Source organism: Oryzias latipes, chromosome 20 (assembly GCF_002234675.1).
Source record: "Oryzias latipes chromosome 20, ASM223467v1".
Lineage (NCBI taxonomy): Eukaryota > Metazoa > Chordata > Actinopteri > Beloniformes > Adrianichthyidae > Oryzias > Oryzias latipes.
This window is the reverse complement of record NC_019878.2, coordinates 22189932-22214970: the sequence shown is the minus strand read 5'-3', so window position 1 is coordinate 22214970 and position 25039 is coordinate 22189932. Positions and strand designations below refer to the sequence as shown.

The window sequence follows — 25039 nt, the reverse complement described above, 5'->3', positions numbered from 1 at the left end:
TGTTTGCTTGTCACTGCTGCTTAAATTATTGGTGTGAACCATTTTTTAAATGTTTGTTTTGACACAAACAAAATTAAAGCTCAACATGTCCTAAATAAATAATTCCTAGGTGTTCTGAATGTGCTTTCATTTTTCAACAATTTTTAATCTCTACAGCTATTTTCTCTTTGGATAGCTGGATAAAGGATGTTTGAGTAGATTGATGTATGGATATTTGGGTTAATGCATAAAAAATGTTTGTATAGATTAAGTGATGTTTGGGTGACTTGATAGACGGATCTTTGAATAGGTGGATGGATGTTTGAATAAAGGATATTTGGATAGATTTATGGATGGATGGATAGATGGATGGATGTTTGAATGAATGAATGTTTAGATAGTTGGATGATGGATGTTTGGAAAGATAATTAAAGTTTTTTTGGTTCGATTGATAGATAAGTGAATGAGTGCATAAAAGGATTTTTGGATGGATGTTTGAATGGATGAATGTTTAGATGGTTGGAGGATGGATGTTTCGATGGTTAAATGTTTGTTTTGATGAGTTTATGGATGGATAAAGGATGTTTGGATTGAAGTATAGGTGGATGAATGAATGTATATTTGGATTGATGGATGGATGGATGGATGGATCAGTGTTTGCGTTACATTTGGTAATGGGCTTGCCAAGCTTTTTTTTGCTGGTAAACTGCGTTGAATCAACAACAAGTTTGAATCTTGACTTGTCCCTTTGGTTTCCTACTCAGGGATCATCAGAACAGCTCTGTCCAACATGGACAGAGAGACGAGGGACCAGTACGTGTTGGTTATTCAGGCCAAAGACATGGTCGGGCAAATGGGAGGCCTGTCCGGCACCACCACCGTCACAGTGACACTCACAGATGTCAACGACAATCCACCACGTTTCCCTCACGGTAAGACCCCATTTTAAAAACTATAATATACCAGTTCATACCAGGAGCCGGTTTAGCTCGTGCTGGTTTGCGGCGCCTTCCGTCCGTGCAACCAGGGTTCGACTCCGGGCTGCTCCCTGTTCCCTTCTCCACCTCCATGCAAGCCCGGTTTGAGAAGGTTGCGTCAGGAAGGGCATCCGGCGTAAAACATTGCCAAGTTTACCATGCGACTCATTCGCTGTGGCAACCCCTGATGGGAGAAGCCGAAAGAGGAAGATACCAGTTCATACCTCTTCTGCGAGCTGTGACCCACTCAAATAATACATCAACTGTGCAGATGCCATTGCCCCTATGAAGGTTAAATTGAGAAAACATAGACAGAAAGTACCCCGGAGGAACGATGATCTAGTCAGGGCACAGAAAAAACAGTGCCGAAGAGCTGAGCGAAAGTGGCGCAAGTCAAAACTCCAGGTTCACTATGGAATGTATAAGGGGGAGTTGTACGCTTACAACCAGATCTTATGCAGAACAAGGGAAAGGTACTTCTCTGAAATCATTGGAAGTTGCAGCAACTCTTGTATCCTGTTCACAACAGTAAACAGATTAACTAACCCTCCAACCCAGCTACCAATAGAACTGGTTTGCACACCTAAATGTAATGGGTTTGCTGTATTTTTTAATGACAAGGTTCAGGGCATTAAAAAAGCCATCAACTCCACAACACATATAACTATCCAACGGCCACCTACTCACTTTAGGCTGACTCACTTTGTACCTGTCACTGACCAAACTGTCCAAGAGACCATCACCCGTCTGAGCTCGTTTACATGCTGCCTTGATGTGTTACCCACTAGATTTCTTAAGTCTGTCCTGAACAGTGTGTTGCCACCAATTACTCAAATAGTTAACATGTCTCTTCAATCTGGAATATTTCCCGAGGCCTTAAAAACTGCAGTCATTAAACCCCTCCTGAAGAAGAGCGGTCTTGATCCCACTGTACTGAATAATTACAGACCTATCTCTAATCTGCCATTTTTAGGAAAAGTCCTTGAAAAAGTTGTCTACAAACAGCTCACTGACTTTCTCTTATTAAACAATTCATTTGATGTTTTCCAGTCAGGTTTTAGACCCCGTCATAGCACAGAAACTGCTCTTATCAAGGTAACCAACGACATCCGCCTGAACACTGATGATGGCAAAGTCTCTGTCTTAATCCTGCTAGACCTGAGTGCTGCCTTTGATACTGTTGATCATGGGATCCTTTTGCACAGACTCCAAGACTGGGTTGGCTCAAGTCTTGTCTAGAAGACAGGAAATACTTTGTTGAAATTGGGAGTTGTGTTTCAGACACAGACTCAGTAATAACATATCTTCTCACAACTATGCAGATGATACTCAGATCTATGTGTCACTGACAACAGGTGAATATGGGCCGGTGGATTCCCTCAGCCACTGCCTCCAACAGATCAGTGCGTGGATGCAGAACAACTTTCTCCAGCTAAACTCAAACAAGACCTAAATTATTATTTTTGGCCCACAAAAACAAAGAGAAAGTGTCAGCAGCTACCTTCATTCTCTGTCTCTTAAACCCTCAAATCAAGTCAGAAATCATCACCAATCATGGACTCTGACCTGAACTTTAACAGCCATATCAAGTCAGTAACATCAGCGGCATTTTACTGAAAATATCGCCAAAATCAAAAACATAATGTCAAAGCCAGACCTGGAGATACTTATTCATGCATTTGTCTCCAGTAGGTTAGACTACTGTAACGGCCTGCTTACCGGCCTCTCCAAACGAGCTTTAAAACAGCTTCAGTACATCCAGAATGCTGCTGCTCGAGTCCTGACCAGAACCAGGAAGTATGATCACATTAGTCCTGTGCTCAGGTCTCTGCACTGGCTCCCTGTACCTCAAAGAATAGACTTCAAAGCAGCTCTGCTTGTGTACAAGTCTCTCCATGGCCGCGCACCAAAGTACATCTCTGACATGTTAGTGCCATATGAACCATCTCGTACTCTGAGGACCTCAGGGGCCGGCCTCCTGTTGATTCCCAGAGTCAGAACTAAACAAGGGGAATCAGCGTTTCAATATTCTGCAGCTAAAATCTGGAACAGCCTCCCTGAAGTCGTAAGACAGGCCTCTTCTGTGTTCATGTTCAAATCTAGACTTAAAACATTTCTGTTTAGCCGTGTATATGACTGAAAGGTCCTATCTGCACTTTTCTTTCATTCCTTTCTTTTTAAATCAATTTTCAAAATTGTTCTTTTCTTTTAAAGTAAATTTTACATTGATTATTTCTATGATGTATTGTGGTTTTAATGCATTTTTCTGTTTTGTGAAGCACCATGAATTACTTTGTGAATGAATTGTGCTATACAAGTAAACTTGCCTTGCATTGCCTTGCCTTGCCTTGCCAGATCATTGATACAGAAATTTAAAGCACATTTTACTTTCAGTAATCATGCACTTCTTTCTTTCTCAATAATTTGGAAGGCTTTTCCAGAGCCATGTATCTCTGGAAAACTACTCAAACTTCCAAATGAAATCATGCAGAGTTACAGATTTCCCTCTTAAACAAAAAACTTTTGTAACTCCTCACATAAATTTTAGGTTTGGTCTTTATGGTCATATTATTTTTTATTAACATCTGCAGTCTAAATTAGCTGCTGATGCTTTGTTTTGGGGGAGTTGGTGAGAACCAAATGCATAAACGTCCTGGCTTCTTCTTCCTGGCCTCTTCTTTAACGCTGGCTTGGTTCTGGCCTCGGACACCAAGATCAATCCGGCATCATTTTTTTGTTGTCAGTTTATTTCACAGGCTGCTAATGGGTTCCAGGCCAAGCTTGTGGATTCAAAGACATGCAGAGCCTCTCATGATAATCCCAAGCACTGCCAATTGCTTTTGCTGCTGATAGCCCAACTGCTGACTGACTGGCTTGTGTACTCTCCACTGGACTTGAAGCTGAGTCAATTCACTGGTCCCTTGGGGGGTGGGGGGTGGGGTACAAAGAATTGAAGTCTGGAAAAGAAGCCATCAGTGTCGTTTTAACCCAATACTGCCTCACTGAGACGAAAACGGCTTTTGTGGAATTCAGGGTCAATATGATGAAGAATTGAAGTACAGCATCTAGTTGGAAGGGGGGGCAAGGTTATCTGCAAGAGATGACAGACAGGGGGAGGGGTGCAAAGCCAAGATGGTGGGAGGAAAGTACTTTTTTTTTTTTTTGGTCCTTTAAAGGGCTGCTATTCCATGGCAAATTAAAAAGCTATTATAAAGATTACATGGCGGCAAACAATGTCAGGCAGATTAGCATTTAGACGGTGGCTGAGGGAGGCACCGTGAGGAACACAGAAAGGTCTGGTAATGAGCTCTGCCATGGCGATCGGGGAGATTATGGTTATGAATGTGACTCCCGTCTTTATTTTTGTTTGAGGACTTTCAATCCAGGAGGGTCAAACAAAGGCTCTGGAAGCACAATGGAGTTTCAGAGTAATAGAATCCTTGAGTAGACATTTCATCCATTCCTATTTCTTTTATCAAATTTATTTGTAGGATTTAAGAGGAAAAGAGGAGTTGCTCAGAAATATTAAAACAAGAATCAGGGATTTTTCCACCCCTTTACCATTTTCCTTCACTTCTTAATGACATAATTTGCTTTAGCCTCCTCTCCTGTCCATGGTGCTAATTGAACTGGAAACTGGGGGTTCACTGCTGCCTTGAAATGAGCACATCCATTATAAGGATGCACTCCTGTGCTTCTTTCTGCAGAGAGCTATGAGTCCACAGTTCTGGAGTCACTCCCTTTGCAATCTGTGGTGGCCAGAATCAAAGCAGCAGATGTTGATATAGGCTCCAACGCAGAGATCGACTACAGGATCATGGACGGTGACGGACCCGGCATGTTCAACATAACAACAGATGAGGACACACAAGAGGGGGTCATTATCCTCCAAAAGGTACAGCTTGAATAATAAACAAGTTGTCATAATCACCGCTCTGTTGTATATGAAAGGACTTCACAACAACGCCTCAGTTAAAAAAATATTAGTCAAAAAGATCTGTGTATAAAATTTGGCAATAAGCTTTGGCAAGAATGTGGATCAAACCCGTCTTTTAAATTTGCTCCAGTCTCTTTAGATATTATGCTGCCAAACCTCAGATAAAAATGAATTTTAAAATGTTTCACACATTTTCTGATTAATAATTTAAGGTTGTTACTTGGAATCCATGTTAAGCAGGAAGTTAAAGTAAGTATGTCAGATCTGACCTTTTTTCTGCAAAACTCTTGGAATTTAAAAAGACTAAAAAAGGATGTGTAATAAAAAATGTGAAAATAAAATATATACACTAACTGAATTACACTGACCATAAATTTAAACGCAACACTTTTGTTATTGCTCCCATTTTTTATGGTATGAACTCAAAGATGTGAAACATTTTCCACATACACAAAATAACCAGTTCTGTGAAATATTGTCCACAAATCTGTCTAAATCTGTGATAGTCAGCACTTCTCCTTTGCCAAGACAATCCATCCAACCTCGCAGGTTTGCCATATCAAGATGCTGATTAGACAGCATGATTATTGCACAGGTGTGCCTTAGACTGGCCACAAGAAAAGGCCAATCTGAAATCACAGATGTCACAGATGTCGCAAGTTTTGAGGGAGCGTGCAATTGTTGGTTTGCATAACCGCAGAATTTCTGCACAAACTGTCAGAAACCGTCTCAGGGAAGCTCATCTGCATGCTCGTCGTCCTCATCGAGGTCTCGACCTCACTCCAGTTCCTCGTCGTAACCGACTTGAGTGGGCAAATGCTCACATGCGATGGCGCCTGGCACGTTGGAGAGGTGTTCTCTTCACAGATGAATCTCAGTTTACACTGTTCAGGGCAGATGGCAGACAACGTGTGTTGCGTCGTGTGGGTGAGCGGTTTTCTGATGTCAATGTTGTGGATCGAGTAGCCCATGGTGGTGGTGGGGTTATGGTATGGGCAGGCGTATGTTATGGGCGAAGAACACAGGTGCATTTCATTGATGGCATTTTGAATGCACAGAGATACCGTGACGAGGCCCATTGTTGTGCCGTAAATCCAACAACATCACCTCATATTGCAGCATGATAATGCACGGCCCCATGTTTCAAGGATCTGTACACAATTCTTGGAAGCTGAAAACATCCCAGTTCTTGCATGGCCAGCATACTCACCGGACATGTCACCCATTGAGCATGTTTGGGATGCTCTGGATCGGCGTATACGACAGCGTGTTCCAGTTCCTGCAAATATCCAGCAACTTCGCACAGCCATTGAAGAAGAGTGGACCAACATTCAGGCCACAATAGACAACCTGATCAACTCTATGCGAAGGAGATGTGTCGCACTTCATGAGGCAAATGGTGGTCACACCAGATACTGACTGGTTGTCTGAGTTCCTTGACCCCCTCAATAAAACAAAACTGAAGATTTCAGAGTGGCCTTTTCTTGTGGCCAGTCTAAGGCACACCTGTGCAATAATCATGCTGTCTAATCAGCATCTTGATATGGCACACCTGCGAGGTTGGATGGATTGTCTTGGCAAAGGAGAAGTGCTCACTATCACAGATTTAGACAGATTTGTGGACAATTTTTCAGAGAACTGGTTATTTTGTGTATGTGGAAACTGTTTCACATCTTTGAGTTCATACCATAATAAATGGGAGCAGTAACAAAAGTGTTGCTTTTACATTTTTGGTCAGTGAATATACCATTGTAGTTGATATAAAATATATAATATATAAAGGGTCAGTTCAGTTAAAGGTCAGAGTTCATGATTAAACTATAAATGAAGTTGATGTTTTTTTGCTCTGCTAAGAAGAAAACCCCACTAGTCTCATTTTGCAATTTCAGACTTGAATCTAATTAAGATGTTGTGGTACATGACCTTAAACTGGTCATTCTTGCTTTTAAAAACAATTCTGCCAATCAAAGTGGTGAAATGTTATCATCAATGTTCATTATTCACAATTTTATCTTGAATTGTTTTCCCCAATTAATGAGATGGTAGGACATTTAGACAAAGACAATCACAGCCAAACATGTTTTAATGAGAACATGAGCATCTTCTAAGTGTTTTCTCCATTTTCCTATTTCAGCCGCTGGACTTTGAGACAAGAAGTAGCTTTGCTTTGAAAATCGAAGCCACAAACAGGAATATCGACTCCAACTTTTTGAGTTTGGGCCCCTTTAGTCACACAACATCAGTCAAGGTAACAGTGGAAGATGTGAACGAGCCACCAATCTTTTCCTCTCCACTGAGCCAGATGGTCGTATCAGAGGACGCCAAAATGGGCACCTCCATAGGAAGAGTCTCAGCTCACGATCCAGATACCTCGAACAGTGCAATCAGGTACAAATGACTTCTTTCTCTGCAATAAATAAAGTCCTTAAATGTTCTCAACATTTTTTTTTCATTGTTGGGTTTTCGAAGAGGTAATCATAAAAACAAATCAAGACAAAAGGCCACGTGCAACCAAGTACTGTGTTATTTGCCAACACAACCCCCACAGATTCTTGAAAGTTGCCGCACGGCTTTCACAAAGACAGGGCCAGATGGTATGGGGTTAACAAGTGCCACGTTTGCAAAAGGAAAATGCCTTCCTGAACAAAAGAAGGGCATTCCTGCAGGAGGGTCAACACTCCACACTTGTGTGGTGGCATTTGTGACTCAAAGCAAGCGCCTTTCAGCCTGTCTTGAGATCCCCGCACATTCTTTCTTAATTGAATGAATATTGTATGGTATTCATGCTCAGTCTGTTAGGACTGTTGGTATTCTTAATCAGAAAATCTAATTACTCCTCCATTGTAGCTGTAAAATTGCCTCTTTTTGCTGGAGCGACTGTTATCAGAATCAGCAATATATTTTACGGCATCAATTGGAATGAAAATTATTGTGGAACTAATGCACCCACAAGAGTCAAATTACATAGCAGGAATACCCCTTGGATGTCTGTTAATTGAACTCGTGATTTTCCCGAGGAAATACAAATTGATGAGCATTGAAAGGATTTGATTAAAGTTTAATAATGTGGTACAAGTGGGCAGTCCCTGGTTTTATTGATGATTTAATGGGGTTTTGCAATTTTAAGTTCCAAGTATAGATTGTAGTTTTTGGAGATCTGAAAGTGTGTTCCATTTATTTTTGTTTAAATGATGCTTAGAATGTCTTTCAGAGGTCTCCTGTCAAAAGCTGGAAAATATTATAGCTTGTTTTGGCATTTGCGTCTTTGTTCCCAGGTACTCCATAGACAGGAACACAGACTTAGAGCGCTTCTTCAATGTGGATGCTTTAAGTGGAGTCATCAGCACAGCCAAGCCTTTGGACCGTGAAGCAAACTCTGTCCATAACCTCACCATCTTTGCCATTGAGAGCCGTAAGTTTCCCTACAGCATGAGTCAGAGTAAGCCTTTAATAAATGCTCCTTTTGACCTGAAGCCGTCCAATCTCACCTTGGCAGCCATTACCAGGGACAACAGACCTGTCAATCTTTTGATTTTGACACAGTCTGAAGTGTCTTTGGCTCCTGAGACAAACTTTTATTGAAAAAAGATCAAATCCTCTGCCCTCCTTTATAGGCCAAAAAAACAACAACATAGGAGCAGAAGCCTCTAGTGCTGAGTGTTTGCGTTGTCTTTTGTTTGTTGGCTCTGACGTGAAGTCACATCCTTGAATTTTGTTTTTAGTCAAAGCTTAGGACATGCACACGAAAGCTCAATCAAATACATAAGCCAGAGTCGAAACCAAGACGGTAAGGCCAAGGGAGTGTTAAAGCAACTGTCTCATTTTAGGTTGCACACAAAATAGCTTAAAGGAGATGACATGAAAAAAATCCACATGACGCTTTGAATTTATCATAAATATTTTGAAATGTTTATTGGGTTAACAGTGAGAATAGTTGAGTTTGGAGGCCTGTTTTATATTTGAACGTGTTTGCCCTAACCACTTACTCAGACAGAAACCATGCAAGTGATTGATGCTGAATTCAAGAACCATAACTGGTTATGCCACAAACATGTGAATTATTTTCCTTCATTGTGATCTGAAAAATTAAAGAAGCCCGGGTCTCCTTGTTACCATTTAACACCAACGCTGTTCCCGGTGACAGGGAAAAACACAGTCTTTGACCAAACGTTTTGGCTATTTCAGTAATTAAACAAATTCTGAAGCTAAGAAAAGCAGCTTTGAGCCAGAAAGCATAACTTTACCGTACTGTGAAGTGTTGCATATCAGCACAAAGCTTCTTTGAGTGGTGCAAAGCTGTTTTTCTCAGCTTCAGAATTTGTTGGTATGATGCTAATTGCGTAAATGGATGAAGAGCGGTAATTCAGAGAACGTCGATATTGGGTCTAAAGCTCTGATGTTAAAGGGTTAAAGTGCACGCCCTAAACGTTCAAGATCCACCTTACTTTAGCCATCATACACAGGTTCTGGTAGGGTAAATCTGAGCCAAACTGTCTGTATATTTCTTGTAAAGATTTCTGTCATCCAGATCTTGTTATGACAAGATTCTGATCTTTAGGAGAGTTGGTCTCAAAAATATAATCCAAAAGATGTTTGATTGCTCCTGCTTCAGTTCTAACTGCTGATGGAAATTAAGGTTATTATTGTGTTGACTGTTTCAGAGGTGTGGCTTAAAAGTCAATAACTAGATGATGTGAGAGCCAATACAAAAGTCTATAACCCAGTGTTCATCAGAATGATCAACTAATGTCCTGTTGGTGGGGGTCTTGTTGTGGCTCAGACGGAAGGGCAAAGGGTGGTGGTTTTTTGCTCGTGTGTGGCGGGTGTGAACGGTCTGTTGGTCAAAGATCTTCACACACAACACAACATTACAAACCCAACAACAAACTGAGGCAAAAACTGATCACCCCAAGAACAAAACAGAGTGAGAAGCAGAGAAATGAGGTCAATACTATTCAGCACACTCCAGAGCGCTCTGAGAAACTAAAGAGAACAACCCTCACAAAAGGATAGGACAGCACAGAGGAGCCACAACAGCAGGTCAGGACCCAGCAGTTCACCTGAAGGACAGGAGAGACTTCTTTTAACTCTTGTTTCATTCTAGGCACTTTAACATTGGGAGTTGGGTCATCTAGACCAGTGTTTTTCAACCTTTTTTGAGCCACGGCACACTTTAACCCTGACAAGAATCCCGCGGCACACCAGCATCCAAAAAAAAAAAAAAAAGCAGAAATTCACGGTCTGTATTGATCGACACTCCCCCCCCCCCCCCCCCCCGCGCGCAATCTCACATGGATTTTTGTGATAGTTGTGGCAGAAAAAGCAGGAAGTTGCGGCTGTTTTTTTCAAAGAGATGAACCACCAGCTAAAGACGAGCTCTAGCTGGTATTTTTGTTAGAACTGAGCGACTTTATCAGCAGAATTAAGAACAAGGAAGTGAAGACTTTAACCACTTCTGATTGGTCAGACTGATGACATGTGATTAAGCCTTCAAGAATGATTGGCGGAGACAGTTAAAGGGGCGGGACTTTTCCTTACACAGTTATAGCTGCAGCTAAATCGCGGTACCGTGATTCTTATCAAAATGTCTTTAATAGAATTAAATAAACACAAAGAAAAAGTAATTTTAAGATCTTTTATATTCCTAACTCCTCAGTGTTTTATCAGGGCCTGTTTGGATGAACAAAGAGCTGATTTCCTGGAGATGGAAAATGTTTTTAGATCAGTTAATGAGGGCAATTTCTCCACGGCGCACTTGACCATCTCCCACGGCACACTAGTGTGCCGCAGCACACTGGTTGAAAAACATTGATCTAGACCCACTAGACAGTGCTCTGAACCTTTTTTCTTCAATGGTTTGTGATCTTCACTGGTGTCCATGGACTACATGAAATCTTTCTACCTTTATCCACCTTTGTCATGGTAGGGAGAACACGTCAATGTAAGGGGGGGGGGTCATCTGAGATAGCACAAGGGTTAAGACAATACATTTGTGAAACCTCCCCTTACAGCGATAGAGGTTTGAGACATTTCTCAACATTTTACTCAGAACTGGAGCTAGATGAAGCTGCTGCAAGAAACTATTTTGGGTTGTCAATGAATCTTTTATTACATTTTTTGTGTTTTAGAGAAAAAAAAAACATTTGTTTCTGCTTTTTTAGCATCAAAAAAGGATATCTGGTTTGGATTTGGGGTTAAGTTATAAAATTGAAAGAAAAAGAAAAAAGATCCAACAGTTTGCATTTCACATTCTGTGATTTAAGAGCTTATTCACTTTATTCTGAAAAGGTTTTTTCTAGTTGTGTTTCTTAGATGTTGGGATTTTTTTTCTATGACAAATCTGCTGCTACTTTCAATGGCTTTTTACATTACTTTTAAAAATCAAGAACTAACCTGAGGGTAAAATAATACACTGTATGTGTCATGTCTATTTGCAAATGTTCAAAAATGTGTGGTTTCAATTTTGTTACGTCCCACCAAGATGATGACACCGTAAAGTCGTCAAACAAATCAGGGGGTGTGCAAACCTTTTGCAAAGAGGGCCAGATTTGTTAAGGTAAAAATGTTCATGCATGAGGGCCAATCACTGGCTAAACTATTTTAATAATATTAAATCTAAATGAACTGTTTAATAAACATTTTGTTGCAAGGACATACTTTTCATTTCCTCACAGGGAAAACAAATAGGTCTAATGAAGTTCTTACCAACATTATTGTAAATGTATCAATTATTCTCACCATTCATTCCTAGTTAGTTTGTTGTAGATAAATAGATGAAAGGAGCTAAAGCCTGTTGGAAATTTAAACTACAGGGCCACATTTGGCCCAGGGGCCGTACTTTGGACTTGCCTGACCTAAATCATTCCAATATAATCATCCTGATGATGGCATTAAACCTTCCCATTTTTTCTACACAACATTTTCTTATTGTGTTTTACTTTCTAACATTCCGTTTTTATTTCTGTAAATACTGAAACTGGACAAGGTAGGTATTATGGGACATGACTGACTGGATGATGATGTTTGTCCATCTTTTTTACCAAAGGTTTTTGGCATAAAGTGATACTGGATGTCATCGTCCAATCAGCAATGTACCGTAATACCTTCCTTTGCCGGTTTCTCATTGTGTCTCGTTTATACAACAATCTTCTGGAAATAACTTTTGTTTCTGATTTTTTTTTTTCTTTCTAAAATGCAATGCTGTTTCTTTATTTAATTTCTTTGCTATTTTAGCTTTTGGGGTGATCTTTAAAATGTTTTTTTTGCATCAGGCGCTTTGTTGATGTGATTTGCCCTTCAGGGCCACCGTACAACTGTAAATGGTGCTCTACGGATCTCACATGTACATTTTCCAGTGAGTACATTAATATTTTGACTATGACACTCCACAGCAGCAGTTGTGGGGTCATTAAAGGGCTGTCTGGGAATATTAATTCACACACATGTCATCGTTTTGACCTCCAAGTCTCCCCAAGCCATGAGGATGAGATGCTGACTAAGGGCGGGCGGTCTCGCCCACGGGTGAACAATGTTAATGTGATGTGAAGAAGCGCCTTTTTGTTCCTCTGTCAGTGCTCCAAGGACGCCAACACCTCCCCCCTCCCCTTCCCGTCATTCCACTGTCATCCTGCAAACACAGCGGACAACAATAATCGGCACACTCTCCGCTGAGCAGTTTAGACAGCTGCGTCACATCAGGATAAGTTATAAAAGACAAGCAGCTTCTCAGCCTGGCACTTCCTCTGCCTTCACATGTCGAGGCTGAGCGCGGCAGAACCTTTTCAAGCTTCTTGCCTTCAAAGCTGCGTGCTTCTTGGTTAAATCCCAAGTGTGAGTGGTTGCCTAATATAGCAACAAAGAGCATGCAACAATAGCCATGTAAAATGTCACAACACCCCCCCCGTGCACAATGTGACACTGTTTTCAGCTGGAGACAGCGTTGACTTCAACCGCGCCCCCTGCCCTGCGCCGCGATGGAACAGTATTTATAGTAAATGACTCCTTCTGTGTGAGAAAGGGTCCGTGGACTGTTTAGTTGTGGGATGTTGTGCATCTGAGTTGCAGTCACTCACATTTCATCAGCTCAGCCCAGTCCAATGACAAGTCTGTGGCCCGAGGGTGCGCTCACCCTTCTTATCAGCATCAGATCAGTCAGCGCCAATGTCAGAGCTTCATCTCTGGCTGATGTCGTGGTAACGCCTGGCTAAACCTCCTTCTTTGCCAAAAAATAATAAAATCAATGTATTTGAATTAGATAAAAATAAAATATATATATTTTTTATCCTTTCATTTGTAATGGCCTTCCTCTCTGATGTTTTACCACCCTTCCAAAGTCTTCTCCACGTCCTCCCACCCCCATCATGTAAAATATTCTAGCTCCGCCCCTGATAAAAGGATTCAATTAAAATACAAACATATTAATAACCATATAAAAAAGGATCTTTATATTGTGACTTAAAAGGCAGATAATAACTACTTAAAGCTACACTAAACAAGTGTTTAGTGTAGCTTTAAATTAATTTCTGAGGTCAGACGAACGGCCAAAGGAGTAGAGTCACAGAGTTCTGGATGAGAAACAGTGAAAGTTCGGTCACCAAATTGTTTTTAAAACTTCAGCAAAAGAAGCGGATGACTTGGTGTCAATGTTGTGGAACATTTTCGAAATTTCCTTTAATCAACCACATCTTTAATGTCTTCTCTTGTAGAGGATCCAACCCAGATTGGGAAAGGCTTTGCTGTCGTCAAGGTGCTGGACATAAACGATAACGCCCCGCTTTTTGCCATGGACTACGAAACTCTGCTGTGTGAAAACGCCATGGCAGGACAGGTAAGAAGACTAAGAGACAGCTTTAACATCTTTTTAGTGAGTTCTGCACACACTTGCAGATCGACTCCTGCTGACTTTCACAACCATAAAAAAAAGCCTCCCCTGTGCAGTCACAGCATCCACTCTGCAGCTTTGTCAAAAACATAACCTTTAATTTTAAGAATAGAAAATATAGATGTTGCCATTTGTTAGAGGTTTCGTTCATTTACTCACTTCTGATTGTTCCTAACTCTGCAAGCAGTCTTAAACCGCAATTAAATCCCATCTGAATAGCATCCATTAAAATCTGGCACAGAATGGTTGCTATAACTTGCTGTTTTGAAGCCAAGCTTAGATCCACCAAATGTTGAGGCAGGACAGAATATGCACTGAATTATCACGTTGTGGCAAAGGACCAAACTTGCTCACAAAGGGAGACAAAAGCTTAAGAAAGCAAAAGTTTAAAAAAGAACAATTGACTAGAATTGCATTGTAAAGGCCGAGGTCCTTATTTAAATCTAATATTTGCATTACTATTTTACTATCTACTATTTTTTATTTTTGAAACTATGCTGATAGGAATACCAGCAAATGATTTCATAAACCAAAATGATAGTTTTTCTTTTTTTTTCTTCATTTTGCACCAAGTGAAGTGTTTGTATGAGAGATGTGTTACAGTATAAAGTATAATGTTTGCCTGAACACCTTTTTTTGCAATACAATTATTTATACAATTATTACTACCACGCAACAACAAAAACTTGTTTGTTAAAGCCGGCGCTAGTTTAGCCATGAGAAGCACTTTTTTTTTTTTTCAAAATAAACTTTATTGACATTCCTGCACACGAGTATGGCTATCAGGACCACTGTTATGCTCTTTTTGGCTCGTCTGCTTCTCCTTTATCCACGCGATTTGTAACAACATATTTGATAAAGATCAGTTATTTTTTAAAAGACTTTTAAATAATAGTTTCATTGAAGCCATACTCTTATAACTTAAAACAATTGGCAAGAGTCGCTTCGGGAACGTATAACCGTTGTACGCATGCCCCCTCCCCCCTTTCTAGCAATCCGCGTGTGCAGGAATATCAATAAAGTTTATTTTAAAAAAACGTGCTTGTCATGGCTAACGCTAGCACCGGCTTTAACAGTCATATTTTTTTTGTTGCGTGGTAGTACAGGAAACAATTTACCAGCCGTACAAAGCACTTTTCTGATGACTTTGGCAAAATTTGAAAAACGACTAGATCTAACGACACGACATGGCGAAACGATGTAGCAAACGACCCTAGCAACGGTTGCTAAGGACTTTTCCGACAACATGGGGAAACGATGTAGCAAACGACCTAAGCAAAGGTTGTTAAGGACTTTCCTGACGACGTAGTGAGAAGGCATGGGGTAACAGCAATAACAAAGACAAATGCAAAGTTTAAAACATAAAGCATGAACCAATGATTAATGAACTCAATCCAAGCTCACTAGACATAGACAATGGACCAAAGACATAGACAGTGGACACAAAAACATATTTTCATATTTTTGGCACAAACTGAACCTCATACGTCGAGGGTTTCGGCGGACGGGTCTTTCCATGAATTTGGTTTTGAGCTGTTCAAAAATTTTGCAATATGCAGTTTACGCATATTTTATGTAGTGTATAAACTATTATTACATAAATCTTACGCAATTGTGCATGTTTTTTGCACGATGCGTACACAAATTTGTGGCATTCCAAAACCATTCCACGTTTGTCTAATGGACTTTTCAGGCATGTACCACCGATGTATAACTTTTATATCGCGTATTAAAATAATAGAAGCAGGATTCAATAATTAATTTCATATAAACAGTGGAATAGTCACGCGCGGTTCATGTTCTAAGTTGATTTACGTGTTCTTTGGGTGGTTTATTCATAATTCTTCTTTGTTTTTAGCATTATTCATTCGAGATACATGTGTTAAAATTTCACGTAAAAAAAACACCACCTTTCTCAGTTTTTTGCGTGTACTCATGTATGATCAATTTTGTTCCGTGCAATTTGCGCAAGTGGCTGTGCGACACTCCCTTAACAGTAAAACCAGCTTGCCCACAGCCGTTTCCCATGACAGTGTAATCAGCTGGAAAAGGTGGAGCAGATCTGCAATTATTCAGCTCTTGTTAATTGATAGCTTTCCTAACTCAGGCTGCTCCAAACGGCCCGTCGGCGTAGCCAGCAGCTCCTCTGCGGTAAAGCAGGAAGCCGCTGCAAACAGCTTATGTCCTCGTCCATTCAGAGACTTTCTATGATAAATTCAAATTTTGCCCATATTGGCTTAAAGTATTTCAGTCAAAATGAGTTCCCACAGCTTGGAGCTGATTTTAACCTGGTAATGCCAAATACTCTCCCAACCTAAAAATGAATTAAATGTGTGGGAAAATCTGAGTGGTTGTAACATATTTACCAAAGTCTCTGAAAGAGAGACAAATGAACTAACATCTTAAGGTTTCAGGCTTTGTTTTCTCTAGTTTGTTTTATTTCAAAAGTTCTTCTTTGATGAAGATGACAGGTTCCATAGCAACCATTTTTTTTATCACACTGTAGCTTAATGAAGTGTTGAAATGTTTATATCCAAAAGTCATTTTTCCAGTCAGGAACCAGTGTTTAAGCATTTTGGTTTGCAGTTCTGTTTCATTTTAACAGTGTTAGCCATCAGTCTTTATTTACTAAGAATAAAAGTCTCAAATAAAGGATTACATCTTAATAGGTTGCCTTATCTCAATTTCAGAACATATAATTCCAAAGAAGCACACCAGGAGTGTTCATACTTTTTGCAAAGAGGGCCAGATTTGGTGCGGTGAAAATGTTTGAGGGCCAACCAATCAGCGTGCTTTCTGTAAATCCTCATAACATAAAATGCAAGAGTTAGTTTGCAGGTTTAATAAAGCTTTTTTTGTAATTAGATACTTTATATTTCTTCATATAGCATTGGAATGTATCTAAATACTTTGATTTTTACCATAATTAATGATAATTTGATATTTGAAGACCAGAAATAAAAAGAAGAAAAAAAGCTACTGTCAACATTAAATCTGGGATCACTTGAAATTTTATATATTATTCCCTATAAAAATGCTCTCTGTAAACCTCTGAATTCAAATCATGAGAACAGGAAGATAGTTATCTTGACAAATGTTTTCCTCTTGTTTGGCCCTTCCCTGACATTCACATCATTGTCTAAATTAGCCATTGGGCGGTGTCGCATTGCTTTGGTGTGGTTTGGTCCTGCGCTAATGAAAAAAAATTCAAACCCAACTTCTTTTCCCGTTGTCTCTCAATATCAAATGAAATGTCCCCAATTCTCCAGACCACAATGTTACGAGCAGCGACACTCGCTGCTAGATTTCCTTGATGTTATTTACAGTTCACATTTCAGAAATGAGACAGAAGGGTCCTGCAACAGTGTAGCCACAGGTTTACGACGGCTAATAATGAAATCAATGTAGCCGATCACAAACAAGACATCGTACACTCAGGGCTGGGGGCGAAAATGGTTAATTTTATGACAGGAACCAATAGAAATCTGACTGTGGCCAGCATGTGGCCCACGGACTGGACTTTGGACATAAACTAGACAAGTTTTTCACAATTTGTTTCATGGTTAAATTTCAATGAGCTGTAAGGATTAGGAAGAAATTAAAAAAGCCATTTTGGCAATAGCTGCCACAGTCCAGAAATGTTTCTTTTTTTTACTCCCAGTAAAAAAAAAAATTCCTAAAAAAAACTGTTTAGCCATTTGTTTAAAAATTGCAGATTTAATTTCAGTGACTGATTTTTCTGAAATTGTCTGTTGGTGATTCAGCGCTGAGATGAAAAAAAATATATATTTTTTTGTGCAATAAGAACTACAAAGAAAAAAAAGTATGCCATGATGTCAAAGATCAAGGGTCATGTCCACAGTACAGATTTTTTTATCACCTCATGTTTCAATGGTTGCCTTAGAGACCATACATTAATGCAGGGGTGCCCACACTCTTTTGGCATGGGAGCTAGGCCGGGCCGGTGTGGTCTTTTGCCGGGGACTTGGCGGAAAGCGACTTTCTGACGACAGACAGAATTTGCGCTGAGTGTATTTAAACACGCATGTGCAGTGACGTATGTATCAGAGGATGTTTGATTGGCCGTTCTGCGTGTCAATCAAGTCCCGTACTTCTCGGTGAGGATTTTAATTCGCTAACGGATTTTTTGAAGTACCGCAATTTCCGGACTACAAGCCGCTACTTTTTTCCTGCGTTTACAGCCCTGCGGCTTTTTCAGTGACGCGGCTAATTTATGGATTTAATTGGCGGCCTAATTTATGGATTTAATTGGCGGCCTAATTTATGGATTTAATTGGCGGCCGCCATGTACGTATTTTCGAACTCAGTGAATAGTTTGTATTCTCTATCTAACACCAAGCACGAGGCATTATTATCCAACACACCTCTTAGCAGCCAAACAGCATGGACTTGACTTCAGGTCTTAGACACTTCAGTCATGGTTCAACAAAACGAAACACGCATGCCCGGCCGCATCCCAGAATCCTTTGGGGCCATTAGACCCAACGTGCACGTGATCGCCGCTACAATATGATGAAGCTTTCAAGTTAAAAGCAATCGTTAAAAGCAGCGTAAAAAAGTCCACCGTCACCAACGGGTTTGGAAAAGCCGGTTTGCTGCGTGACGGAGAGAACAGCGCATGGAGTGAATTTACACTCCATTTACGGATTCTAAGGAAACCGTAAAAGCGGAATTTTGCTTTGAAAAACTCACAGCCTCCGTGTGAGCTGGAGACATCTTCTCCTGCTGATTGAGCTGCGGGGCCGATGGCAGTCTGAAGGCTCCCACACGTAACAACGCATCCGCCCCTCATACACAAAACGTACAGTTTTAAGTCCGATTGCTCTGCACAGAAACGATTTGCTCCATCCACCGGCGCAACGGGGACGAAGTGCTCCTCCTTGAAGTCGCCCTGGCCAGAGGTGTCGGAGTAGATAGACAAGGAGCGCGCAGGGCGGGAGCGGAGCGCAGAGGCGTCCGCGGAGTGCAGAGGCTTCTGAATTCTGACGCACGCGCCGCACTGAGGCGCGCGTATCGCGCTGAGGCGCGCGCTTTTCAGTCGCCGCTGCTTTATTTTACCGTTGTGTTTTCTAACCAGTCCTGTTACTCCCATAACGCTGCCGCGACACAAGCGGAAGGAGAGCTTTTCCCGTTCACCCCTCCATGCACTGCTGCTAATTCTTAAACACGTACAACAGAATGGCGAGCCGGGCGTTGGCCCCGCCTTTAGCCCCTAAGACTCATGGGAAATGTGGAATCGCGGATGTAAATTTCCTCATTATAACTGAGGGATGTAATGTTGATTATATGGTTACTGTTTGTAATTTTATGTTAGATACCTAGATTGTCAATAAGTAAAAAAAAAAAATGAAATAAAAACACCATAACTGAGGGACTTGTGAACAGAATAGAGGTCCATGCTGTTTGTCAGATGTCGGTACACTCAAATACGTGACCCAGAGGCAAAATTGGCACCACCCACAATGTGCTAATGAATTGCACACACTCTGGGATGCTGGGCGTGATCTGTCAGGATGACAATATCGGCTATCACATGCGCGGCTTGTACTCTGACGCAGCTTGTATATTTATAAAAGCAGTCAAACACGTGAATATGGGTGGGTGCGGCTTGTAATCGGGTGCGCTTTGTAGTCCGGAATTTACGGTACATTTTTTTTTGTTTTGTTATTTATCTTTGCTGGCCTGTGATCTACCCTCATGTGATGTCTGGCAGTGTGACATCACAGACCCAGATCAGCTTTCTGTAAGTGCCAAAAACAAAACTGAGACATCAGCTCTTACACACTTCCAAAAAGTGTCCACAGTGAACTGAGCCATAACAATGTGGCTAAAAAGTTTCTTTTGCTGTTTTTTTTCTCCTTTTTATTGAAGCTTTGAGATATTTTCACCAAAACATGTCAAAGGCATTTCATTAACAGCTCGAGGAACTTTTGAAAAAAGGTCACAGTGTGTCTCTTTTATCAAATAAAACATAAATGTGACAAAAATAGAGAAAAGCCAGAATATATTTCCATAATAAACATGTCAGAAAAAGCTCCTTCATCTCTAATGCAAAATGTTTACTTTTAGACTCCCAAAAATTCAAAAAGCACTGAAGACGTCAGCCTAATGCAAATGTGTGATATATGCTATTAAACTTCACCTGAAGATGCAAAAGATTTAGATTTAGATATATATATATATATATATATATATATATATATATATATATATATATATATATATATATATATATATATATATATATATATATATATATATAGTACATTATAATAAGACATTTAAGTTGTGGGACTTTGGTTAAAAACTTCATAATGAAAATTAAAACACCACTGGGAATGTTTTCATAAAAAAAATGTCATGGGGGTGTGGAGGTAATCAGGGATGCCACTATATTTTTATGCTCTTTGATTATGCATTTACATTTATGTGTGTGGCAATAACACTTGTGTTTGCTTTCTGTAAACTGAACGGGACTGGCACGCATCAGCAGATTAGGAGGGCTGGGCTAAAGCCCAAGGTTGTGCGTGTTTTTTTTTTTTTTTCTTGTGTCTCTGCTTACTTGTTTATGGAACAGAGGCATCTGTGGATTGGGGACTGGAGATGCAGACGCGACTGTCCTTGACTGGCGGGAAAATCTACCAAATGACGTATTTTACATGTTTACATGTTGGTCTGTTGGAAAACAAACAAAAAAGAAGCGGTCTTTGGCTTTGGAAGCAGATGACAGGAGAGCTTTCTGACCTGGTGGTGTCTGAATCTCCTCACCCTTTGCAGAGGTTTGAACTTTCATGCAGACTCTTGTGGGATTTATTTCTTTTCCCACTGCACATAAGAGCTTTGGTGTCCTGAACCATCCGAAGGTTTATAAGTGGTTGCGGCGGCCACACGCGGCCGCAACAGCTGGCTTTGTAGCGCTGGAAAAAAGGCCTTGTGTAAAAACCGTTTATCAGATCTTTTGTCAATTGAAATTACTCATTGTGATTTTTTAAGGGTCTTACTCCTCTGCTTTTTATACACATCTTTCACACTAACATCATTTTATTGGTGGCATATTATCACATTGGATTTTACAGTTACTGTTTTTTTTTGTTTGCTATTGTCAAACTTATTTTAATACTTGTGACTTATCACTGGTTCTATTATTTATTTATTTGTTTAATTATTTTCTTTTCCATATTTTAAGTTACATATGTTGGAGGCCATTCATCTTCTTAACCGTTTTATTCCCTTTCGGGGTCACGGGGTTGCCGGAGCCTATCCCGGCCACTTGGGCGTAGGCAAGGGAAGCCCTGGACTGGTCGCCAGTCTGTCGCAGGGTAGATATTCTCAATCACACATTCATTCACTCTCGCACTCACACCTATGGACAATCCCGGAGAAAACCCACGCATACACGGGGAGAACATGCAAACTCCACACAGAAAGGTCCCCCATTGATATTGTGTTTTTCATGTCCCCCAGCGGGGACTTGAACCGGGGGCCTTCTTGCTGTGAGGCAAGAGCGCTAACCACTGCGCCACCGTGCAGCCCAAAAAAAAATAAAAATGAATGAATGTGTTGGAGGCCTTAAATAAGCCTTTTAGGTGCTTGCACTTAATGGCATTTTAATGGTGGTCTTGCTGTTTTAAATGTGCAAAAACACTAAACTAAACAGAGTGCCAGTAGTTTATTAGAAATTCACTTCTGAGTAGAGAAACCCCACCCCCTCTTCCCCTCCTTGTTGCTGAGAGCTTGAAGTCATAAATAATCTCTTTTTCAAACAGCATTTCTTCATCCGCCCTGATTCACAACAATTTGAATAAAGAAATACTCAGAAATGCAACTTTAAGCTTAGCTTTTGTTATGTCCTCCATCTCTGAAAAATGTCACAAGACTATGTTAAAAACACCATTGTAATCAAAATGGGTCCTTACGACGTGGTAATAAAAGTTTCCTTTTAAGCTCTTGTGAATGAATAAGAAGTATTTGTTTACGGTACTTGACTTTTTTCTAATGCATTATAACTTTGTTTTTTGTCTATAAATAGTTGTGGTTTTTAATGTTTTGGATCTACACTATTCAGTATCCCCGGTATGAAATTGCTTTTACAAAGAGTTTTATTTTTATTTTACTGAAATATAGACATAACTCATAAATATATACACACACCTTCTGCCTTCCAGATGGGATGAATTTGTATGAAAAACCTTTTTTTATCCAACTCTTCCCTCCACTTTTTTCAGAGTGACTTAGGGCCACAGAGCAGCTGTGATTGTTTAGGCTTTTATTTTCCACTCATTTCAGTTTCTAATCATTCCCATTCAAATACAACCTTGTGTTGGGCAACATTGAAGTGCACTGGTGGGATCGCACCTTCAGACTGCATAATGAAGCAAGTGAGATGGAAATTTCATGATGAAATTTACACCCAAAAACACCCTCACAGCAAAGGGATAGAGAGAGGCTGACATTTGAATGTGAACACACAGTTGGAATTCCAACGAGGTGTCGGCAGTGTGTTGGCAGACGGACTGGGTGGACTCATTACCTGTCAGAAATGCGCTCCACCACTTCCCTCATTCCTAATTAATGAGTAATGCTCCTGTTGTGTGGCTGTAACAGTGAGCACTTGGCTGTACGGACCGTGCACTCTATCCTCTAAAGCTTTGTTCAAAAAAATCTTGGTCCTGTCACGCCCGTTGGCTTATTCACAGCAGCAGCAAAGATGAAATAATAACATTTGCCAGTCGGGGCCAGAGTTGACTTGGTGTCTCTGTAGCACAGATTAACAGGGTACGCAGGGAAGGAATAACCTGCCATTTTTCAGGCCTAATTAAGGCAGCCTCGTGGCCCCGGCTCTCTCTGGAGATGCCACTTGTTACGGTTCATCGGCGCGTCTGTCTTCTGCCATAACTTTAATTGATATCATGATGGGGTAGAAGGGGCATGGGCAGTGGGGACAGTGAGAAGGGGGGGAGGTCATGTTGTACAATCACTTTAGTGTAACCATTACATACTTGAGTGAAGTTGGTCATCTGCTGCTTGCTCCTCTCCTCACTCCTGGGGCTCCCCCCTTTTTTTCATTTGTTCAAAAACTTTAGGTCTCTGCATCAGTCTTTGGCAGAAGATGGCAGATTAGATACAACAGAGAAAGAAAAAAAAAAATTAGTTTTAGATCTGCATATATGCCTTTAAATTGGACAAGACTTCAGAGAAACCAATGTTTGATTTGCTGTAAGGCAGTCTACTTGAATTAGCTACAGCACACAATGGCTGATTACTAAAAAAAAAAAAGAGTGCTTTTATCCACGCATGTTCACAAGGATTGATTCATATTTTGTATTTTTGGTATTATCAATCACAATCATTGCAGTCTGTAACCCGAATCAAGCCCCTTGATTAACATCATCTATTTAAGTCTGAGAAATGTGACAAAATGTATGGTAGTAAAAAGAGGAGCTAAAAAGACATGACAGCAACCAAACATTTGATATTTGATTGAGCTAAAACTGCACAGAATTAGGTGCTGCTATACAATTGTAAGAAAAAAAGCACATTACAGGTGAGATGATTGAGTGACGTCGATGGAAGGGCAGATATGGTTGTGAAACCTCGGCTGTCCATCACATGTGACATACTGCAGCTTGTAGAACTCTGTCTGGATGGAGTTCCTTTCCAACTCCAATGGTACACATACCTGTGTACTAGGAGTACACAGGTATGTGTTTAGGGGAGGTGGCAGTAGAGGTCATGGCTAAGAGTTATGGAAACTACAAAGAAGTAATAAAGTCATGAGAAAGAGTAGAGGAACCTAAGATACTGTAGGTAATAAGTGAACAACGGTTTGGGTCCATGCAGAGGAAGTGAACCACATATGCAATGTTTGCTTTGAGGATGCTTCTGGAGAAGATCAGAGAAGGTCGGGGGTCATTGTGTCTTAGCAGATCTAGAGAAAGTTTATTATGTCTGGAGTGACAGAAAGTTGTGACAGAAAGTCTGGAGTTGTTTAGGCCATGGATAAGAGCTGGAATACAGTGGTGAGATGTTCTGCAGGTGTGACAGAGAACATCCAGGTCGAAGTGGGACTTGCACCAAGGATCAGCTTTGAGCTCATGGATGGACAGACTGACAGTTGAGGTTAGACAGGAATCTCTGTGGATCATGATGTTTGCAGATGACATTGTAGTGAGAGCAGGGATCAGGTGGAGGACCACCTAGAGAGGTGGAGGTTTGCTGTGGAAAAGAGAAAAATGAAGGTCAGTTGTAGCAAGACAGATTATCTGTGTGTAAATGGCTGCGTTTCCATGACACATATGCGCACAACTTTATCAAATTTCTAGAAATGCCATAAAAATGTAGAAATTACACTATTTCCATCAAATCATAATTACCCGAATAAACACAAACCAACTCACACGAGAAGTCATTCAAAAACATGGATGTGAACAATACTTTGATTTACAGCAGATACATAAAATTTCTGCCACGGCACTAGCGCTCATCATCTATCAAAGGAGACGTCGGTGTCTCATTCAGGTCACGGAGTGGCAAGCTCCTTACACATGGGAGCAGCGATGGATAAGACGATTTTGGGAAGTAGTGGTTGGTGATTTTACAGAGGAGCTTTGGATTCAACAATTATTTATGTATTTAATCCAATTTTGCGCAATTTCATAGTCAATGGAAACACAGTTAGAGGAACTTAAGTGGAAAGGTGAGGTTACAGGGAACAGAGGTGAAGAAAGTGGAGGACTTAAGGCCCGTACAAACCGGGACGGATTTTCGCCGACGTTTAACGCCTCGTGACTAAACAAAGGGCACCAATGAGAGTGTGCACACTGACGCGAAAAAACGCCACGCGTCAAAGCGTCAAAAAAAAAAAAAAACGCCTCGGGTTCGTTTTTTTTTTTTTGACGCGTCGCGTCGAGATCTATTCAACCAATGAGAACGGCGCTTTTGCACACGTGTCTGGAGCCTCTGAAGTTACAGTAAAACACAACTTGGGGGCGCTCAAACACAAAACTGCCTTGCTGAGCACACATACCAGCGAAGAAGATAGACGCCGAGTAGCATCTACACAGCCGCGAAGAAATAATGACGAACATTCTAAAATATCCCCGAACCAAGCACCAGTTGGAGCTACTGATGCTTGAAATATTCATGTTTTCGTGGTATGATTCTGACAAGCGCGAAAATACCTGCTCTCTTCTTCTGAGTGTAAAGCGACTTTAAGAAGCGTAAAGTTGCGCAGCGCCACCTTGT

General features: G+C 40.6%; 1 protein-coding gene across 1 annotated transcript in view; it reads left to right on the top strand.

The window, feature by feature from the left end:
* cdh7 (cadherin 7) overlaps positions 1–25039 on the top strand; it is a 174371-nt gene that overhangs the window by 109282 nt on the left and 40050 nt on the right. Inside the window, exons 5-9 of the mRNA XM_023950079.1 lie at positions 744–911; positions 4664–4851; positions 7028–7281; positions 8169–8305; positions 13599–13720. Coding sequence (XP_023805847.1) covers positions 744–911; positions 4664–4851; positions 7028–7281; positions 8169–8305; positions 13599–13720 — 869 coding nt within the window. The remainder of the gene's footprint in view (positions 1–743; positions 912–4663; positions 4852–7027; positions 7282–8168; positions 8306–13598; positions 13721–25039) is intronic.